Below are 22,022 nucleotides of genomic sequence, written 5' to 3' on the forward strand. Positions count from 1 at the left end.
AATTTTTTTACCTAACTTTGTGCACGTCTTCTCAGTTTTCTATTTACTGAACCCCAGCAGTAAAAGACTTGAATATATCACTGCAACTTGATGAATTTTACCTCTTTTAGTTGATTTAATAAATGTATCACCACCACAATATGTACTTTGGAGAGAGCGAACAAGAACTCTATTGCCGCCTGCTGGATACATTTCACAACTCCTCCACGATTCCTGAAGGTTGATAATACCAAATATATATGCTGCTCCCTTCTCCTTTAGCACTTGAGGACAACACACTTCCTTTGCTGCCAGGTGGTCAGTAAATCTCACACAGCCACATTTATTTCCATTGCATTGCAGTCTTCATAGGAAATACTAGTGCCAGTGCTGCAGCTAACACGTTACAACTGCCTTTTGCTTCAGATCTCTCAAGACCCTCAGGAGTTTATCACATGGGACAAATCCTCTGCAGAAAGTAAATTTAAACTGAAAACAACTGGCATTTGTGGGTTGTTTTTCAGAGGATGTTCGAGGTTAACCTGAACAGAAAGTTGAAAGAACTCGCATTTTTGGGATGTTTTTCAGACAACATTTGCCTGAAAGAGAAATAATGCAAAAATAACGCAGAGTCATCAAAACTAGCTCCTTTTTACTTCCACGAAATTCTGAAAATACAAAGCTTTCAGTTTAGTTCAGATTATTTTCATGTTATTTCTCTTTCACGTCAATGCATCTGACAAACACCTGGATTTTAAAATCCTGTTTCTGCACGGAATTTTACCAATTCACCCTCTGTGTGATAAACTCCCCAGTTTTCATGTGGCTTTAGTTCCACACATTCAGCAATTAAACCAATCACTCTAATAGAGTTATAGTTGCTTTAAACAGACATGGGAGAACCATCTACTGGAGATAGTCTCTTGTTGATCAAGTCCCTTGATCATTTATTTGACTTATGGTCCCTTTGAGGCAAGGGTTCTCAAGCTATTTGAATTGCAGAGCCCTTTTCAACTTGGCAAATTTCTGTTCAGAATGTAATTTCTAGTCGTCTTATTTTGGTTCTAATTTTTGTTTCTTATTCCTTAATGTCATTCAATTTTTATTTCTTTTATTTTCCTGGAGTGGCTGTAGAGCACCTGGGAAGTGCATGCAGAGACCTAAGGGCTCCTTGGAGCACAGGTTGGGAACTGCTGCTCTAAGGCAGTCAAAGGGTTTTCTTGGCACAATTTGGTCAGAAGAGGTTTGTCACCTTCGTCCTCTAAGATCAAGAGTGTGACTTGCCCAAGATCATGCAGAGATTTCCATGATGGAGCAGGGATTTTAATCCTGGTCTCCTGGAGTCGTACTCTAGCACTCAATGCACTACATGGTGCTTGCTCACAGAGAAGGTCTAATCCTGGATTTCCTCACTCTGCAACTGAAGGACTGTCAACCTCCCTATATGATCTTCATTTCTCTGCTGTAGATCTGGCTTTACTTCTTGCACACTTCCAGGCCACAACATTCCTTCCATTTTACTGTTTTTCCTGTCCTCTTTTAGATTGTAAGTGCCTTAGGTAGAGACCCATCCCCATATATTTTCCAAAGCGCCATGCCCAGTGCTCTAACGCAATTTTCAAACTCTGAGGATGTTGTTGGATCACTTTCTTCAGTATCAACTGCGGTGTCATGGGGGGTGTGTGTGCAGCCCACACTGGGTGACACCTGGTTGGGCCTTCTTCCCACTGTGGGGTAAGAAGGGAGGAGGCCAATGCTATGGTGAAGGAAGAAGGTGAGCATCACCCTCCAAGGTGCTGTGGTGGATCCCTGCTCAGGAGGAGGCTGCTACCATGGCAAAGAAAAACAGTGAGCACACTTCTCCAGCCTTCACCATAGTACCAGCTCTGTCCTCAATAAGGCTGCCATGATGAATGAGAAGAGGCAAGTACACCCTTTTGGCCTCTGCCATCACCACTGCCTCTCCTGGCAGCCCCCCCCCCCCACACACACACACCAGGTGACACCAGGAGTGGATACAACTCTGTATATCAAAGAGGGAGAACTTGGGCAGTGATCAGTCCTCTTGTATGTACTTGTAAAATACCATACTTCTTTGTTGTTGTGTGCCTTCAAGTCATTTCTGACAAGGGACTTTCTTGGCAAAATTTGTACAGAGGTGGTGTGCCTTTGCCTCCTTCTGAGACTGAGAGTGTGTGACTTACCCAAGGTCACCCAGTGGATTTCCATGGTTGAATGGGGATTCAAACCCTGGTCTCCGGAGTTGCAGTCCAACACTCAAAGCACTTCACCATGTTGGCTCAAAATTATACAATCGGCCCTTCTTATACACAGATTTTTTATACATGGATTCAAACATCCATGGTTTGAAAATGTTCCAAAAAAGTATAAATTCAAATATCAAACCTTGATTTTCCATTTTTTATAAGGGACACCATTTTGCTATGTCATAATTAATGGGACTTGAGCATCCACGGATTTTGTTATCCACGGGGAATCTTGGAACCAACCCCCAGCATATAACAAGGATCCACTGTAAGTAAAACAGAGTAATTGAGGACAATTTCATCCACTTGAAAGTTTGCTCTCCAATTTTGGCCTACAACTGACATCTGCTCCACCCAGAACAGCTAATAGTAAAGCATTATAGGAGTTGTAATCTGAAACATTTGGAGGGCGGGCCAAAGAGTTTGAGCCAAGTGTTAGTCCCAACTACTGCGGAACCAGTGGGAACATAAAGTCATCACTTTTATAAGACATACTGATTCTATGAGTCTACTCTAGCTGGAACTAATAATTTGATTCAGGCCAGAGTTCCTTCCCTTGGATTAAGCATAAACCTGTTCTGCTTTCTATTTGATCATAGTCGTGTGTGAAATAGGAGCATAACAGCTAAATGATGGATCCGCTTTAGCACCTACACATCTCTACGGCAACACGTTTCTCTTCTTTGTACTGCATTTGAACTCCATCTAGGGAAGAAACCAGACAAACTGGGTTCCCTGGATAAGTGTCCATTGACCTCAGCCTACAGCCTGGAATGCCTTAAACCCACAAACATCTTTACTACATGACTCTGCTGAAGACAAATTGAACTAAGAACATCTGAAAAAGAGGAGGGAGAGGGAAGAAAAGATTATCTACTTTGGCAAAAAGGCAAGAGACAAAGTTCAGGGCAACAGCAACACCACTGTTTATTTCCACCAAAGCAGACACAGGAAGAGAACATGAATATGGGAGTGCCAACATTGGTGATCCAAAGAAGAATAGGGGCCTGGCTTGGGGAGCAGGTGTGCAAATGACTATTTGTGCTACACACATACACAAGCATGTGAGGAGTGGAGATCCAAGCACGCCCACAGGGAGCAGGGAGCAATATTTTAATTTAACATTTATAAATGAAAAATGCAGGCATCCTTTCATATGGAAAACTGAACATCCCTGGAAGCCAGTCATCCATTTGGTCCCAAAGCCTGAGAGCGTGAAAACTGATAGTAGAAAAAAGTTGGGAAGAACATAGCCTAGAGCCAGATCTTACCTTGGGGTTATGGTTGTTGCTGGTTAATATTTAGATTACAGTCCCTAGGCAACCCCAGCCAGAAAGGCCACATGACCATTAGGAGCTTTTGGGAAATATAGTCCCCACCTTCCAAATAATAATTTTTCTAAGCTCTGACTTAAGGGTATCTTCAGCATAGGAGAAACACACAGATTCAGGTATAGGTAGACAAGGATAGGAATAAAGTGCAGGAAAATTCTCAAGCAGAATAGGGGGGGGGGAGAAGTACATTTCATGAAGGAAGATTCTTCTGCTCTGGAGTGAATCCAATTCTTGGTCACTTACCATGAGAGAAAGGAAAGGACTCTAATTTGGTTAAGAAGTGTCATATGGACTCCAACAGAGCCCAGGCAGCCTACTTGGTCTGCTTTTCTCAAAAAAATTGAACATGGCATCTTTGAAGACCTTGCCCTGAACAGAACACATCTATTGTATTTGCCAAAAGGCTAAGAAAACTATAATGAATAAAAACAACCCTCTCCACTATCATTCACATGAAATCATTCTCCTACCCAAATCCTGCCTATCTCACTAGTCTTTTAAGTGCAAGAGACCAAACTCTATGCACATGCACACACACATAATGAGGCTTTCCTGAACAAGAGTACATTTCTTATGGGATTTAACAAAGGATGTAATGAATATAAAGGGTGGGAGGCCTGGTTTCCTAAATTATGAGCCTGTGTGAACTTAAAACAACTTATGCTTCTTGGTCTTCATGCCAACCTACACTCAAGCAGGGGGTTCCAAAGTTCAGTTTACTCCTTGCCACCAGGTTGTGGGACAACTGAGTTTGCATCTTCCCCTTCCTCTGCAGTCACATTATCACCTGTCTCAAATGTATTATGTAAGAAGAAGACATCCCAAAGGAAAGGGTGGGGGGAAATCACTCAATGTATCAGTTTTAAAATGTGGTTTCACAATCTTATCTTCTCCTGCTCTGGCCAAGCCTTTCCAAGGAAGTCTGGAAAATGTAGTTTTGGAAAAATGCTTCAAACCTATTTCAGGGGTGTGGCAGGGATCACAAAACCAGAACTCCCAGAGTTCTTTGGATGGAGGGATAAAAGGAGGCCATGAAAATGTATTTGAAGGTTTGGCATGCAAACATCAACATGAAGACTCCCTCTCTATCCTCATCCACAGGAGGTGGGAGAGAAGATATCATCACAGGTACAGCCTCTCTTCCACCCCATTCCTCAGTGTTCCCTAAAAACACTAGTCCAGGGCTTCAGCCACATGGTTGGCTTTGTCCAACTGTTCAGGAAGCAGCTCAGGTGGATCTCCATCCTTCTCACTGGTGCCTTGCCATTTGAGTGCAACGGAGCCTGTGGAGTCAGGAGAGGCACCTCTTCCTCTGGTGAAGCCCCTGCAGCTGAGAGGTCACATAGGTGGCTTCCCCTCTTGCCACCACCTTGTCCAGCCCCAGCTGCTGCAGTTTCTCCACCAGGTTCAAGCTGAAGATACTGTTCCGGCCCTTTTCAGGTTTCCTCTGCTGCAACTGACGTGCCCCTAAGGCCCACTCCGCCAAGCCGTCCCAACGGCAGCGCCACAAGGGTGCCAAGGAAGGAGATAGCCAGTAAGGGGCATTCAAGCCTCCAGCAAAGTGGGGCAAGGCTCCCTCTGCTCTGCCCCATGCAGAAATGCCTCGTGCTGTCAATAGAGAAACCAGTCCAAGAGGGGAATAAGCCAACTGCTGCCACCGTTGCTGCCCCTCTTCGTCCTCCTCCTGGCTGTGCTGTTCCTGCAGGGGGAGTTGGGGAGGGAGAGGGGGGCTCAGCCCCTCACAGGGCCCACAAGAGGGCACAACTGTATTATAAAGACTGAGGAGAAGGAGACAAACATCAAGACACACAAACATAAAAAAGGGAGAAGGGGAAAAAATCAGTCCAAGATGTAATTGGAGACAAACATAGCTGCATCTGCATTAGATGTCAGACTGCAGGGCAACCTGAACCAACTCAGCATGGGTTGGCTCTGGATTAATTTCCATTCTAACCTGGTTTTTGTCTCCCTCAAAGTGTGGTTCCACTCAACAGAGCTTGGAAATGTTATCCCTTTGGGATACAGGTGCTAGAAGAGCCCAGCCAGCATGGACATTTGGCGATTCTGTGAGCTGTAGTCCAAAAAGCTTGGTCACTGAACCAGCAATGTGGTCCAGACCAATCTCTTGAGCTGGCCTTGGCAGAAACTACAACATTTGTGTGGGAAGCCTTGGAAATACTGCGTTCCTCAGTATTTAAGAATGTGGGAAGCATGGTTATGTTGGCTGAAATAGAGGAAAGCTGTTCCACTTTAGTTCCAATTCAGAACTTATAGAAGTAAAGGCAAATCCAAGGAAGCCTCAGCTTTCCTGAGGGGCAACTTTTCATAGGAATACAGCTTTGTTTTCATCCCCATCCATACCACCATTTCTTCTTCCTGTTCAACTGTCAATACTTTTTAGGCTTGCCCCTGAATAGATCGTGTGGCCCTTTCATACCACACAATTATAGCACTATGATTCCACTTTAACTGCCATGGCAACCTCCTGTCGGATCCTGTTGCCTGCAGTTTAGGAAGGAGCATACAAAATTTTCAGCCAGAGAGCTCTAGTTCCTCCCTAAAGTACAAACTCCATGATGGCACAGTAGCCATGGTCACTGAAGTGGAATCATGTTGCTATAACTGCGTAGAGTAAAAAGACCTATGGCTTGTTCCTACCCAGATGAACAAGAATACTGAAGGCAGGCCACAGGATAGGTCACTACCAGCCCAAGAGAAAGAACCATACCAAAAATTAACATGCAGCATGGCAGCCCTGGAAAGCTCACTGTGGGTGCTATTAAGACTGGCAGAGTGAAGGACAGATTGATCTGACCCATTAGGACCCAGATCTACACTGCAGAATTAATGCAGTTTGACACCACTTTAACTGCCATGGCTACCTCTTACAGGCAATGGCAAACAGGTGGGCCCTCCAATTATTGTTCAACTGCAACTCCCACCAGCCATACCTAAGGTGCTGTCCAATATCATCTAAAGAAATAATATATTATAACCTTGTATGCCTTAAAAGGAGTCCAGGTGGTGTTGTAGTTAAATGGTGGTACTGCCACCACAATGTTGTAATTTCAGTCCCAGGGCTCCAAGGTTGACTCAGCCTTCCATCCTTTCATAGGTTAGTAAAATGAGTACCCAGCTTGTTGGGGGCAATTGGTTTAAACATTGTAAACTGCTTAGAGAGTGCTATGTTCACTATTAAGTGACATAGAGATGTAAATGCTATTGGTATTATCACTCTGCATATGCATTTAGCATGACTCCCAAAAATTCATACACTGCCTTAAATGCCATTACAGTCTGTGGTGGGACTGGACTGCTGCACAATGTGGAGCAAGGAGGGCCAACTAGAAGCTCCCTCCTGCACACAATATTCTCTTAGGTTTGCTATGGAACATAGACAGGCACAAATGCTAAAGAGCCCATGCCATGTCTCCCAGTTTTTTAATACCTAAAGCTGTTCTCAGTGAACAGGACTAGACATACAGTGCCTTGGTACCATTTGAAAATGAAGTACCAAAATGAGGGAGTCAAAGACAAAAGAGCTCTCATTAAATGAAACAATCGTTAACTTATCCAGATTGTTAGATGTTCATTTCCCCCTCCTCTTTCCCCTGGCACATCCATATATTCAGGAGGATTTGGGGGGCACCTTTCTAGCAAGCCAACATCGCTGTATTAGTGCTAGTTATGCTGAAGAAAAGCAAATGGGTTAGCAGTAAAGTCTGAACTGAGAAAAGGTTAGTGAGTTAGAATCTGTGATTTTCCCAAAGAGGTTGAATGTAGCTGCATATTCCCACCATCAAGGTCTGTAATATGAAAGAGTTTGGCGAAGAGGAAGGGAGATGAGGATTTACGTTTCAATACAAAATATGTAAGAATTTCATTTATCATGAATATGTTTAAATATTTGAAAGGATGTCATTTTGAAGATGGAGCAAGCTACAGGAAAGGAAATGTAAGAGACGTAATGCGCTGTAATATGCTACCTCAGAGTGTAGCAGAGTGGAGGATTTTAAACAAAGGCTGGATGGCTGTCTGTCAGGAAAGCTTTGACTGTATTCCTGCATGTCAGAGGGTTAGACTGGATGGCACTTGTGGGTTCTTCCAATTTTATGATTCTATGGTTCAAAATTTCCTGCTTCTCAGATTTTTTTTTAAAAAATAATTGTTTCATGCTTTAGGATTCTTAATTTTAAAATAACCAAAGGTATCACTTCTGTGGTTTACGTATTATACGAATCAAAGTGTCCAGTATGTGAATGGAATATACTTGAGGCATTCAATAATAATTAATAAACATATTTCCCCCTCTCTAATAAGGCTACTATTTTTGAAATTACTGCTTTCCTCCTTCCGTTTACATTATCTGTCCTTCTGATGTTATGCATCCTTTAAGACAATTCCTCATGTTATGGTGACCCCCAACCATAAAATTATTTTCATTGCTACATGCAAATATGTGTTTTCTGATGGTCTTAGGTAACCCCCATGAAAGTTCAACCCTCAAAGAGGTCCCGACCCACAGGTTGGGAACCACTGCTCTAAGACTCAGAGCATACGACTTGCCCAAAGTCATTCCGTGGGTTTTCACAGCTGAGTAGATAATTTGAATTCTGATCTACCATAATCCTAGGGCCCTTCATACTACACTTTTATATGTTTTAATTTAACTGCCATGGGGCTTGCAGTTTGGAGAAATGCTGAAACTCTCTGCCTGAGAATTGCAAATGGCTCTCCCCATTGCAAACCCCAGGATTCTATAGGATGTTGCCTTGACAGTTAAAGTAGAATCATAGCACTATAACTGTGTGGTGTGAATGGGTTCCTCGTCTAACACTCAAACCATTACACTACACTGTCTCTCCATATTACCATTAGCCATCTGGAATCCTCAAGATAGGCCCTAAATCCATTATTCTTGAGTCATTCATTTCATTTATTTATTTACAGGAATATATAAAGATATAAACTGGAATATAAAGCTTAAAAATTCATAAAGTATAAAATATAAATAAATATATATTGATTATTCTTGAGTAACACTTTTCTATATTTTTTAAAAAAATAATTTAAAAAGTTAAGATATAAAAGTGCTGTTGAGGGATAGTATATTTGAATAATGGATGGAAATAATGAACAGGGTAATGGAAGGAAATAAAAGTTTGATTAGAATTCCTTTAAGTTGCAGCTCATTCAACCTCTGATTCCCACTTCCCACTTTCCTTCCTTAGTGAAAAGAACATACTGGCTGAGGAACCAGGGGACAAGGGGAGGCCACTGCAGACTGACCTAAGGGCTCAGTGAAAAGATTTCAACAGGCACATGGAAAATCTATGTCGATGGAAGGCAGGACCATCTTATCTGTGCCAGTTTGGCTTCCCATATTGGTACAATGATTAATGGGAAGGTGCCAAGCAGATTATTTCATTTGCTCAGGGCTTAATCATGCTGGGAGATGGCAGCTGAACTGCAAGAGGCATAAAACAGAAGTGCCTCTGAGCATATGCAGTTTCTTTCCTTCATCAAATAAAGTTAGCCCTTCACATTTGTTGGGGTAGGGGCACAAGACCCCCATGAAAGTGGAAAAAAACACAAATTAAAAAAAAAACCCACTATGTTTTTGCCTGAGAGAACATCTCTCTAACAATCTCTATTTCTTCCAGTGTAACTCTGTGGTCAACATCTGCCAGAGATTGACCACAAAATCCTGCTGGAGAACCTACAAATGCCTACAGAAGTATTTTCTCTAGTAATCCCTAAGTCCTCCAGTGCAACTGTTTGGTCAATTTCCAACAGAGTTGCACTTAGAGATTCCTAGAGAGAACATATTAACCAAATCAGCAAATAATCAAATCTGCAAAAGTGAAAGCTGCAAATGTGAAGGGCTGACTGTATAAATATCCTTCACAGCTTGGGGCTCTTCTAGCAGCATAAATTTCTCAGACAGGCTTGAGCCCCAGCACTTATTTTTGGGTAAATTTACCAATGCACTGAGGGAGTGACAACTTCTGTTTCTTGCCATTTCCATTTTCAGGATAAGGCCCTACTTTCCCCATAGCTGTCATTCAGTGGCTATGAGCTCCCCTTTCCTTCAGCCAGCAGGGCTCAGGAAGATTTGAGTAGGAGATGGCTGTGATCCTGCCCAGCTCTCCCCAAACAGGATAGAGTGGAGAAGAGAGACAGGGAGGGATGTCTTACTTCAGAGCCCCCATCAATGTGCCAGGGGCTGCAGGAGAAGGCCATACTGGGAGCAGCCGTGCCTAAAATTCAAGAGTCAAAATAGGGAGAAGGGAGGATGCAAGGAAACAGGTTAAACAATGCCACACAGACACACAGATATGCAAGGGGGAGTCCTCCTATGGCAGTGATGGGGGAAGCAGAAGCCAGGATGGAAAGCAAGAGGAAAGGACCACAGGATGCTTACCTGGGTGTCACCATGGTGACCTCGTTGCTAGGATGCAAGATGCAACAGGTGGTGATGGTGAAAGTAGGCGGGGTCTGGGGCAGATTGTTAACGGATTGAAAGACTGAAACCGACAGGAAAATGAAGGGTTAATGAGCGGGTGAGTGGGTGGGGAACATGGAGATGGGCAGAGAGACAGATACCTGGATATCTAAGACAGGATATGGAGGGGAAGTTTTTGACAATGAGGGAATTATACTTTCTTTAACCCATCCCACCAACTCTTCTGTTTCTTTTGAGGTGATGGAGACATTTCCTTGATTGTAAGCTGCTGTCATAAGGAAATACGTTGTTGTTGTTGTTGTTGTTGTTGTTGTTGTTGTGCTTTCAAGTCCTTTCCAACCTATGGCAACCCTATGGTAATCTTAGCAAGATTCTTTAGAGGGGTTTTCCATCCTCTGAAGCTGAGAATATGACTTGCTCCAGATCATCCAGTGGGGTTCCATGGCCAAGCAGGGATTCAAACCCTGGCCTCCAGAGTCATAGTCCAACGCTCAAACCACTACACCATGCTAGCTCAAGGAAGTACCTTATGGACCCTCGAACTGTAATAGTTTTGAGGCCCTGTTTTACTGACAATTCCAGTAGTACTGCCAGTTAACACATAAAGGGATAGGAACCTCAAGCTCTCCAGATTCCATTATAATCCCCATAAGCCCCAGTCATCAAGGCCAATGGTGAGGAAGTATAGGAGATGTACTCCAAATACTGGGAAGGCATCAGGTTGCTTATGTTTGCAGAGTATTTATAGGAGAAGTACTGAGGTTAGACCTCCCCTGCAGCATTTTTTTCTGTTCTTCCAACTCATTTTGACAGGACTGGCAGGGAATGATGGCCACTAAAGGAAAGATGCAATAATGGCCACCAGTTTCAATGTAATAATGAAAAATATTGAGGATAGATCTGATCAACAGTCATTAGCCAGGATGGCTTAAAGCTGAGAGATATTTTTAAAAATAGCAGCAATATTGTAAGTTTCAATAATGAAAACTTGAACATAACCATAAACAGGATATGTCTTGCCCTCCCAAAATGTTGCTTCCTCTTCCCACATCCATAGAAAATACACATCCATCAAGCTACTCACCACTGGGCCTTTCCTTGGCTTTGGCAGGTGTCGAGGTAGCAAGAGCAGAGAAAGTGCTCACATCCACATCATCTTCCTCCAGGTCATTAAGGCTGTAGACTTCCTCCAGGTCTGTGTCAAGCTGCCGAAAATCTTTGGTAAGCACGCCAGGCCGAGGGTCCAGGATTCCTGCCAGGTGAGGCCGGGCTAACTGCTGCCAGTGATGGAGGGTCATAGAGCCTAAGAGAGAAATGACAGAAGTCTCCTTGACATTGCTAGTATCATATCGAACTATGTTGTCCAAAACAAACAAACAAACAAAAAACATGCAAAACTGGGGAATACTACCTTTATGCATTACAGTTCTCAAAGTCCCCAGCCAATAAAGTTAGTTGGGAACTGTAGTCCAAACTTTTTCAAGTTCTGTCAAAAATGTGGATGGACAACCTGTAGCAGACCTGATGAATAACTGCAATTACAGCACTTTGATTCTACTTTAACTGCTACGGCTGCATCCTCTGGATTACTTTTAACAGTTTAATCTCCTTTTAATTTTTGTATTTTGTGCATTTTAAACTAGATTTTTTTTAAAAAAAAGCTATTCTAAGCCATCTTGAGTCTCAAACTAGAAAAACGGTGGGATATAAAAAGGTGACATAGTGGTTTCAGCATTCAACTACCACTCTGGAGATCAGGGTTGGTTTCCCGCTCAGCCATGGAAACCAACTGGGTGACCTTGGGCGAGTAACACTCTCAGCCCCAAAAACTTCATGATAGTTTCACTTTAGGGTCACCAAGACACACACACCAACAACAACACAACATAAATATATATTTAAATATCCCTGTTGTTGTTGCTGTCAGGATTTGAAGTCTAGGGAGAGGCATTTAGAATTCTCAGGCAGGAAAATTCAGTGCCTCATCAAAATACCAAGTCCAGGATTTCTTAGGATGCAACCATGATAGTTAAAATGGAATCATAGGAATATAATTGTTCAGTGTGAAAAGGCCGTTGGATAGAAACAGGAGGGCAGAGGTTTCTGAACTATATGGTGGTGAGACATCTAGAGATCATAGCTGTGCTACAAGCAAGCCTCATGGCTCTCAGTTCCCCTTTACCACTTACCTTCCAGAGGCTTGATGATTTGAAGCTTATCAGGGAAGTAAGAGAAAGAGCCCAAAGAGAAGCCAGATCCACCAGAGCTGCCTGAATAGTTGGTGCCAGTGGAGGTGATGCTCTCATTGGGTGTGAGAAACCCACTGGAGTCCTCCGCATCCCGAGCCAGCCGCCTCAGCTTGCGTTCACGCTCCACCTCAAAGAATGAACGATCAGTGCTGTGCTTTTCCTGGCGAGCAGATAAGCACTGGAGAGCAGCTTCCAAGTCATGCCGGCCAGGTGTCCCTGGTGTACCAACTTCACCCCGGCTGAAACAGAACAGGTAGAGGTGTTTACATCAATTCTCATAGCACTACCACCAATGGTCTTGACTTCTCATATCCCTGCCCTAAAGAACTTACAATCACAAATGAGATGGGGAGGAGAAGGGATCAGGAAGGCAGCAAGCAATGGACATGAATAATAAAGTTCATTTTGGGCACAGTAAAAGCAAGAACTGTCTTTCAAACATGTACATATTGTCCAGGTCTGTATTCAGAAATATTGTAGCGAAACAAAAAATGTGATAGATATAAAACAGTCCCCTTGGTAATGGTGTTAGTGGGGAGTGAGGATGGGGATAAGATATAAATTCTAACAATTCAGTCCTAGCCACACAATTTTGTTTTTGCATATTAAGAAGCAACGGCATAACATGAAAAGGAAGAGGGCAGGAAGATGAAAGGGGTTATCAAACCCTGGTGAGTCTCTGTCCATGGCTCAAGGGTCAACAGATTTATAAACCTAGTTTTTACACTCCAACCTCAGTGATAAGCTCCCTTGGAGAACTATCAGCTTCAGTGGTATGACAGTACATTCTGAAGTACAGGCCCTCATCATGACAGCTGCCACAGCTGTGCACACAAGGAGAATCCCAGCATGAAGGCTGACCTATTTTATCTTAGTCAGCAAAGTAGTTGCTAAGCTTTCATCATTATGGTAAGCGGGTCTTTCTTTTTTTGCAGCTAATGTATCTTGATTACCAAGTGGTTATCCTGAAATACTTTGTGCTCCAACAGGGACCACTCACAATATAGGAAAAATTCCTGGAAATATTAGTTCTACCCTGCCCTGGAAGATTTGCAACATTTGCAGCCTTTGTTTTGCTGTGTCCTCTGGGGGTTAAAAAGCAATCAGCATCTTCTGGCCTTATTCTCCTTTTCCCCCAGCCATTCTGTTTTCCTTGTGTGTTGTGTGTTTTTACACTGTAAACCTGAGGGAAGGGAACTGTCAAATTAACAATTTGTAACAATTTGCTCCAGGTGTCTTCTTGGCTAAGGAGTGGAATATAAATGCTCTAAACAAATAAGTAAATAAACTCAGGGGGAACAGAAAAGTCTGAGAGGAAAGACAGGAGATGTCATTGTTTCTGGATCCACTGCCACACTGGGGGACTTCTACATTTCTGGGGCCTAAATTCAGTTGCTAGTCCCAACTACAGTATCCAATGGGAACTTGGCAAGCCAGCACTTATGTGAGTTCCATGGATGTGACCAGAGTTTTCTAGTTGGGATTAACAACTGGATCCAGCCAGGGGCCACACCAGAGAAGGCCCTGCCCTTTCCACATTCCACTGGTACTTACCGGGCATCAACTAGACCTTCAGGTGCTGGACCATCCTGTCCTTCCAGCCCTCCCACATTGGGGCTGTCTGATCCATAGTAGCTGTTCCGAGGGGTGCTGAAGCGGCTGCAGCCGAGTGATGATGGTTTAGGAGAGCCTGCAGGCAGACTTAGTGGTGACTCCGCCCGTGATTTGGCTTTCACAGCTTGCTTCACAGCCTTCACTGTCTCAAAGACTCGCCGGAAGCCCCTGGGAACAAGCAACACAGATGGGAATCCTGGGGTCAGTGGTGGCAAATAAAAGGAGGTGGCCACCCATCTCCACCAGTGAGAAAGACTGAACTCACTCTCCTTAAAGCATAATAGACCTTGGGTTTCAATAAAACAGAGATACCTTAAACTCAACTCCCCAGCCCATCTAACACAGAGGCTCAACAACAACAAAAATCTAAACTCCATCTTCAGTCATTAGATGTACCTCTTCATATCTCAAGAAGGCTACATTTTGCAACTTTAGCCCCATCCCTTCCGACTTCTAAATTTCACTTCCTGATCCTAAGCCTCCTTTCCCAGTTTACTTTTTGTTTCCGAGATTATGTTGCCTCCACAACACCATCATTTGAGTGCTATCTACTCCTCTGAACTGGTTTTCTCCTGGCACCTCTATATCATCATCATCATCATCATCGGGCCATAAATTTACATGGCCCTTTCCAGAATCAAGTAATAACAATAAAACTCTGCCAATGGTGTACAATCTAAGGCGATATAATATAAATTGTAAACAGTTATAATAAGTTAAGCAAATAAAATAATATAAACAGCTAAAATATAATCACATATAAAACTATGTATTATAAGACATTTATAAACCTAGCTTTCTCTAACAAAGCCCAATCCAGGTGCTTTACTCACTTGTATTCTGAAGAACCAGAGCTGTCCATCCCTTTTCTCATTGTGCCCTTGATCTCTGCAGCCAAAGAATCCTGTGATTTAAAAGAAGAACCATGGGTAAACTGGTGAGGGGGGGGGGGCGTTAGTGGTAAAAGATAACAAGCTCCCAGGATGTCCTTGAAGTCATTTCTTCCTATTTTGTTCCTGAACTCCCAGGTGAAAATAGACAGAACAGTACAGGTTGAGTATCCCTTGTATAAAATGCTTGGGATCAAAAGTGTTTTCGATTTTGGATTTCATATACACCTTATACACATAGCCAGAAGATAATTTTGTAAAATATTTTTTTAATAATTTTGTCCATGAAACTAAGTTTGTCTGCTATCAGAAAGCAAAGGCATCACTGTCTCAGCCACCTCTGAAAATAGTATTGTTTTTTTTGAAGTATTTCAGATTCCCAATAAGAGAGCTCAACTTGTATTCTGAAGGATATTTTTTAAACACTTTAATGTTAATGAATATAATCTGATAGTAGATTGAATCCAGCAGTTTATTTAACAACACAGTGTCAGGCAGACTCTACTATGGCAGCCCATGGGTTCACCCAGAAAAAACAATTAGCTCAACTTTAGATACAATCCTTACAAAAACATGGAGTGGCAAGAATTGAATAACAAAGGCTATGTCAAGCAACAAACTCACCAAGCAGTAGTTCAAAACTACCTACATCACACCTGTTCTTTGGAACTTATTATAATGTTCTAGCTGTTTTCATATCAGCTGAATATGTCAATATTTTTGGAACATGGCTCAGAATGTTTTGTGCATGTTTAGCTTAACTTGAAATCACTACGAAATTCCAACATGTTCTGTTTTTAAGCAAACTGGCTCCACCTTATTTAGGCCTTATAGTCACTTTCTGACATTTCCCCTTTAACTGCATTTTGTAAAACCCTCAACAGACATGAAGCATATTAGTACCAGTTGCTGACCTCTGAAGCAGCTCATTCTCTTGCACTCAAACCCTGGGTAGTTGTTGCATTTGCAGAAAAATTAACCAGTCATGAGAAATTAAGAACACCTTTGTAGAAATGTGATAACCATTTTTAATGTCAAGACCTGAGTGCTAAAGATGGACCTCCAACCGAGTGCATTGGATTTTTGGCATAACAGATACCAACATATTATAGAAAAAGAGTAACTAAGGCGCGTTACAGACGGCCCAGAAGGGGCAGTCTCGCGCCGCTGCTGATTGCTGCGTCCGGGAACCGCAGCATCCAAACCGCGCGGTTCCCGGACGCAGCAAAGAAGGAGCGTGAAAATCGTGCTCCTTCCTGGGCCCCAGAAGAGACTCCACGAGGCGCTAGTTGTGCACCCGTGGCGTCACTTCTGCTTCACGACGTGCAGACGCACAGCGTCTGCTACGTCAAAATGGCGGCACCCATCTGTATGCGGCGGCGCCATTTTGACGTAGTCATTACACGCAAGGGGCAAGGCACGTCAGAAAGTGCCGCCCCTTGCGCGTAATGACGGCGCCTCATGGGCCCGTCTGTAACGTGCCTAAAAAGAGACAGTATGTATGTATGGAGAGAGGCAATTTATAAGTGACTTGATAATGAATATACACAACGGAATTTTGATATATTGTTAAAATTCTATTACTAATTTTGAGGGGATTCAATAGTAGGGACCAATTTGCTTGTAATTGTTGAATTCTCAAAAGAATAAACAGAAGTTGTAAAAACACTGCCTGGCCAATCAGATTGTGGGAAGGAAGTAGCAGAAAGATAGGTTGCTGTAATTTAGGAATTAATCTACACATAGATGTTTTCAAGTCCACATACATTTTACAAAGCCTTCTAAAAACAAATCCCTGTGATTTAGTCCTAGACATACTCTACCTCAAATTAAGTCCTGAGACATGCATTCTTTCCCCCGCCTTCCCTTCCTTTCTAAGGGCTAGAAGTATGAAATGGCAAGATTGAATGCATCTGCCACTACAAGAAACTGAGAAGACTAAGGAAGCAGCTTACTTGCCTTTTCCAAAACAAAACAAACAAGCAAGCAAAAAAAAAAAAAAAAAAAAAAAAAAAGACAAAACCAGAGATGAAGTGATGATGGAATATACAAGATTAACTTCATATGTGGTAGAATTCAGAGACATAGCTGTGTTAGACTGGAATATCAGTATGCAAAGGGATCTTGTAGCACCTTTGAGACTAACTGTGTGAAATAAGTTGTAGCATAAGCTTTTGTGGGCTTGATCTACTCTCTCAGATGCTCAGAAGCTTATGCTACAATTTCTTTTGCAGTTAACTTCAAAGCTGCTACAATAGCCCTTTGCATACAAGATTAACTGTTGTTGTGTGTTAAAATTCAAAGACACAGCTGTGTTACTATAGAAAATCAGTATGCAAAGGGATCTTGCAGCACCTTTGAGACTGACAGAAAGAGAGAAGTAGTAGCATGAGCTTTCATAGACTTGTGCCTACTTCCTCAGATGTTGCGTGTTAAATAACAGTCTCTTCCAACTGCACTGTGGGGAATCCACACCCACTGTTATCTTGCACAGACCAACACTGATTCTGGGCTCTTTCCCCCTAACTCCCAGCCCATATCTCAAGGTGCCTTGCCCTTACCAGAGGTAAGAAAGTGGGGTTGCTGTGGCGGTGGATGGTGCTGTTGGGGAGGCTGCGGTTCCGGAGGTTTTTAATCTCCTCCTGGGCTTCTTGCAACATTGCTCCACACTCTGCATACTTCTCTTGCAAGTCCTGGAGCTAGAGTAACATTGCAAGGTGGAGAAGAAAAGTTAGAGACATTCCATTAAAAAAAAAAAAAGAGCATGGGAGAAACAAATATAGTAGTTAAGAGGAAATAGGAACCAAAACCAACTCATTCCTCTTGGGACTGTTTTAATTTGAAATTGTTTTGTAATCCATACCATAGTGATGTAGTGGTTTGAATGTTGGACTATGGCTCTGGATGTCAGGGTTTGATTACCAGCTCAGATATAAAAACCCACTGGGTGACTTTGGGCAATTCACATGCTCTCAGACTCAGGGGAAGACAATGGCAAATCTCTGAACAAATCTTTCCAAGAAGAGCCCATTATTTGCCCTTAGGGTTGCCATAAGTCAAAAATGACTTGAATGCACGTAACAACAACAAATCTTGCAGCAATTAATACACAGTTTACATATTCAATTTTAACTAGCATACTTGATTGACTGTGAAACATGTATTTCAGCTGTCACATCAGCAACAGTGATAATTTTTGCTGTAAGGCACATCACTGCACTACAGACAAACTGCTTCCATTTTGCTCTTTCCCAGCAATCCCTGGGGCCAGAGCCAAGGCCAACTAAATGAGAATGCAATTGTGTAGCAGTAAATCTTTTTAAATCTTGTATTGGCAATTATGTGTTAAATTTGTTTCCAACTTGTTTTTAATCATATGTTTAAAATATTAGTAATTGTATTCTAATAAAGTAAGATTTTAACAAGCTATGGTTAAAAACAAGATGTTCAGTTACTGTAAGCCATCTTTGACCCCATCTTGGGAGAAAGGTGGGGTATAAATTCAATTTAATAATAATAATAATAATAATAATAATAATATAAACAAAACAAAATAGATAATAAATTATTCAATAAATAAAACAGATTTATTATTATTATTCTGTGCCTTCAAATCATTTTTGACTTATGACAACACTAGGGCAATTCTGTCACAAAGGTTTATTTGCAAGATATGTTCTGCGTGGATTTGCCACTACATTCGTCTGAAGCTGCGACTCAAACCACAACAACAGTTTGGTTGTGTTGTGCAGGGCAGCCATGACAGACTGCTTTAAAATGTTATATAAGTTAAATATATTAGAAAATTATATGCCTTCCTCTCCATGGAAACCAGCATGATGTAATGGTGAAAGTACTGGACTAAGACTAAAATAAATTAAGTCCACATCCACACTTGCCCATTAAGCTTAACTTACAATAAAACGTCTGGTAACAACCAGAGCATTGAGGTCAGAGTACTGGACAGTCTCAGATTAAAATCCCCACTTGTCATGTTAAAATTCAACAAAGTTTTAGGATACTGGAAAAAGGGATGGTTTTATTACTGAAAATAGCTCTATGTGTCTCAGCCTAGAAATATGTTATGAGCTTCTTCAGAGGATTACAACTTTAAAACCAACCTACAGGGATTCTAAAAAAGAGTGTCTCCTTGTAGGTTGGTTTTACAGTTATAATTCTCTGAAGAAGTCCATACAATTATTTCCAGGCTGAAACATGTTGGATTGTTCTCAATAATAAAATCGCTTCTCTTTTCAACATCCTGAGACTTTGACTCTTTCTTACATTACATCGGTTGGATGTTTCCAGTCCTTTCTGCTTTCTAAAATCCCCAGTTGGTCATGACACTGGTTTGGTGACCTTAGTCAAGTAAATATCTCTCAGTCTAACCTTCCTCTAAAGGTTACTGGGAAGATGAAAGTGAGAAAGAGGACCAGGTGTGCCACCTTCAACAGCTGTGAGATACAACTGTAACAAATAAAGAAATAATATGCTAGACAGGTGCAATTCTCTCCTCTCCCTCCCTGTCTTGCAGGGGCTGTTCAAGATACACACCTCTCCACGTAGTTGCTGTTGGACTTCCTTTGCAGCAGTGAGATGTTGCTGCAGCTCCTCTACTTCAGAACCGTACTGGAGGAGAAAGTAAGGAAATGTCAATAAGAGCACACCTAGAATCCTTTGCAATACTGAAGTCTGTTATTTAGGGCTTCTTTTTAGAGTCCACAATTTAAACTGCCAATACTGTTTTCATGACACCAATACTGACAGCCTGTTGACCAAATACCACCCCTCATTGATAGACTACACAATCCCTTTACTTACAGTGCGGCATTTCTGCTGCAGATCCACAATCTGAGCCAGGAGCTGGCTGATCTCCTCCTGCTGTCGGGACGTATCCTCTGTCTTACGGGCAAGCTCTTCAGAGAGCATGACAACCTCCCGGCTGGCATCAGCTGTGGCAGGGGAGATATCAAATTGTCACCACTTGAAATAACATTTCGTAGCCTCTGACACACCCAAGAGAGTCTTGCATATAGCAAACAGGGATCGACACCAACTCCCATAGCCCATCTCAAGGTAATAATCTCTTTTGTGCATGGAAAGTTTGTGAACACAGAACCACCAGAAACCAAAGAACTCACTATCCTAGCTACCTATGAAAATAAGTTTTCGGTTTTGGAATGTTTTGGATTTCAGATTACTGGATAGGGAAGACTCAACCTGTAGTTTTTTTTTTTTTTTCATCCTTTACTGGAAGGTCTTCTGAATGGAGTTTGTGACATTTCAAACAGCCCTGTTATTGAATCCCCCTCTCAAATAAAAATTTCCCACTTACAGAATTGCTCTACACAGTCGATCATCAGTTTCTGCTCCTGCTCCTCATACTGACAGGTTTCTGTAGCAATGTTGGTAACCTAGGATGGAGAAAAACACACAAACCTTTATCTGTATGTTATCTGGGAGCTTATGTAAAAGTAGTGACACTCTGGATGTTATAGAGAGTTAAAACCTGTAAATGCTCTAAGAATGGAATGAACAGCTTCTGAATTCTCAGAGGCTACTCAACACATTCCTATATGCAGTGCTTTGAAACAGAAGCAGACAAATCCATAACAGGTTACTACTCTCAAGGAGCTTGCTGATGTTGTCAGTGGATGAAGTGCCATATCAGTCAATCCATGCAAATCCTTCTTGCAGACAAAAATGGAACAAATGGAAGATCTAGTCACCTGGGAGCAGGCTGCATACAACTCCAGCCTACAGAGCTTATTTACTTTGGGATAAGAGTGCTCTTGACATTTATGAGTAAAAGTGTATTTTCAATGTCTGTTTACAAATTACAAAATGACAGTAAGGGCAAATAAGACATTCCTCTAGCAAGCAAGTCTTGCCAGATTATTTCACAAACTGGCATGAGTTAATTTCAATTGGTTGTGCCAATCAAACTCCTGACTCGATTTGGTCCTAAACTGAACTTCTGAACTGTTTCCAAAGACAATCCCACAATATCCCAATTGGGACATTGCCAGGGCAAGGGTGATTGTGAGCAGCCCCTCCATTAACCAGGAGAAGCCACAATCCAGCAAACCAGTCTAAACTGGTAAAACACACTCCACACCAGCCATGGAGACAAACTGAATCTGTAGTGATAAGATGCAAAAGAATTCCCAAGCATCCTTGAAACATCATCTTGAGAAACCTTGAAGTTGTTGATCTGCTATCAATGTTTTCCGAAGTCTTAACTCACTTGCCCTTGGCTCACACTTATTTACCATCACACACATGGAACATTTTGCACCTGAGCCCTCACCTCTGTACGCAGTTTCTGGTTCTCTTCCTCCAACCCTTTGAGCTTCTGCTGAAGGGCATCATATTGGAAAGATTGCTGCAAAGAGAGGGCAGATTCATTTCTTCGTAACCTGTTGGATGAAAAAGATACGGTCATGAGAGAAACATAGCAAATTAGAGAACAGTGGCATACAACTACTTGATCCACTGACTTAGTGCTTCATTTCTAGAGGCAAAGATACTGCTTGAAAGCTAAATCAGCATCAGGTAGTGATAAAATATCTAATTTTCATTTTGTGAAAATGATTTCATTTTATGCACAATTAAATGAAGCAATGAAGCAATATTTGCTAGCTAGGGTTATGGGAAAAGAGATTAAAGATGAACCTTTACAATAAAAGACCTACATAAATTCAGAGATATAGCCATGTTAGTCTGGAATATCAGAATGCAAAGGAACCTTGTACCACCTTTGAGACTATGGAGATAAAGTATGTTAAAAGAGAGTGTGCTAATCCCCTAAGGCTGCATCTGCTCTGTAAAAATAATGCAGTTTGACACTGCTTTAATGACCATGGCTCAATGCTATGAAATTCTGGGATTTGTAGTTTTGAGAGATATTTAGTCTTCTCTGTCAGAAAGCTCTGGGGCCACAACAAACTGCAAATCCCAGGATTCAATAGCATTGAGCCCTGGCAGTTAAAGTAGTGTCAAACTGCATTATTTTTGCAGTGCAGATAAAGCCAAACTGAGTTAAAGAGGTTGTAGCACTCACTTTCATAGACTTGGTCTACTTCCTCCAATGCAGTACACCGTCTATGACAGACAACGCTACAATTTATTTCACTCAGTCTCAACAGTGCTACAAGATCCTTTTGCATATAGACCTGCATTAAAAATACCTTTGCACTTCTTTTTTTTACCTGCAAAATAAA

At 42.0% G+C, this 22,022-nt stretch overlaps 1 protein-coding gene across 1 annotated transcript in view; it reads right to left on the reverse strand.

Annotated features, from left to right (window-relative positions):
• Positions 1 to 3,137: 3,137 nt before the first annotated feature.
• LOC149309127 (trafficking kinesin-binding protein 1-like) overlaps positions 3,138 to 22,022 on the reverse strand; it is a 40,170-nt gene continuing 21,285 nt past the window's right edge. Inside the window, exons 5-15 of the mRNA XM_089531841.1 lie at positions 21,110 to 21,218; positions 20,135 to 20,213; positions 19,621 to 19,751; positions 19,354 to 19,428; positions 17,361 to 17,498; positions 14,743 to 14,813; positions 13,850 to 14,077; positions 12,236 to 12,534; positions 11,131 to 11,349; positions 10,005 to 10,107; positions 3,138 to 5,358 (exon numbers count right to left, since the gene is read on the reverse strand). Coding sequence (XP_089387967.1) covers positions 4,872 to 5,358; positions 10,005 to 10,107; positions 11,131 to 11,349; positions 12,236 to 12,534; positions 13,850 to 14,077; positions 14,743 to 14,813; positions 17,361 to 17,498; positions 19,354 to 19,428; positions 19,621 to 19,751; positions 20,135 to 20,213; positions 21,110 to 21,218 — 1,939 coding nt within the window. The 3' untranslated portion in view covers positions 3,138 to 4,871. The remainder of the gene's footprint in view (positions 5,359 to 10,004; positions 10,108 to 11,130; positions 11,350 to 12,235; positions 12,535 to 13,849; positions 14,078 to 14,742; positions 14,814 to 17,360; positions 17,499 to 19,353; positions 19,429 to 19,620; positions 19,752 to 20,134; positions 20,214 to 21,109; positions 21,219 to 22,022) is intronic.

This window comes from Sceloporus occidentalis, unplaced genomic scaffold, assembly GCF_023333645.1.
Source record: "Sceloporus occidentalis isolate IW3139 unplaced genomic scaffold, rSceOcc1.0.p SCAF_7, whole genome shotgun sequence".
NCBI classification, from domain to species: Eukaryota; Metazoa; Chordata; class Lepidosauria; order Squamata; family Phrynosomatidae; genus Sceloporus; species Sceloporus occidentalis.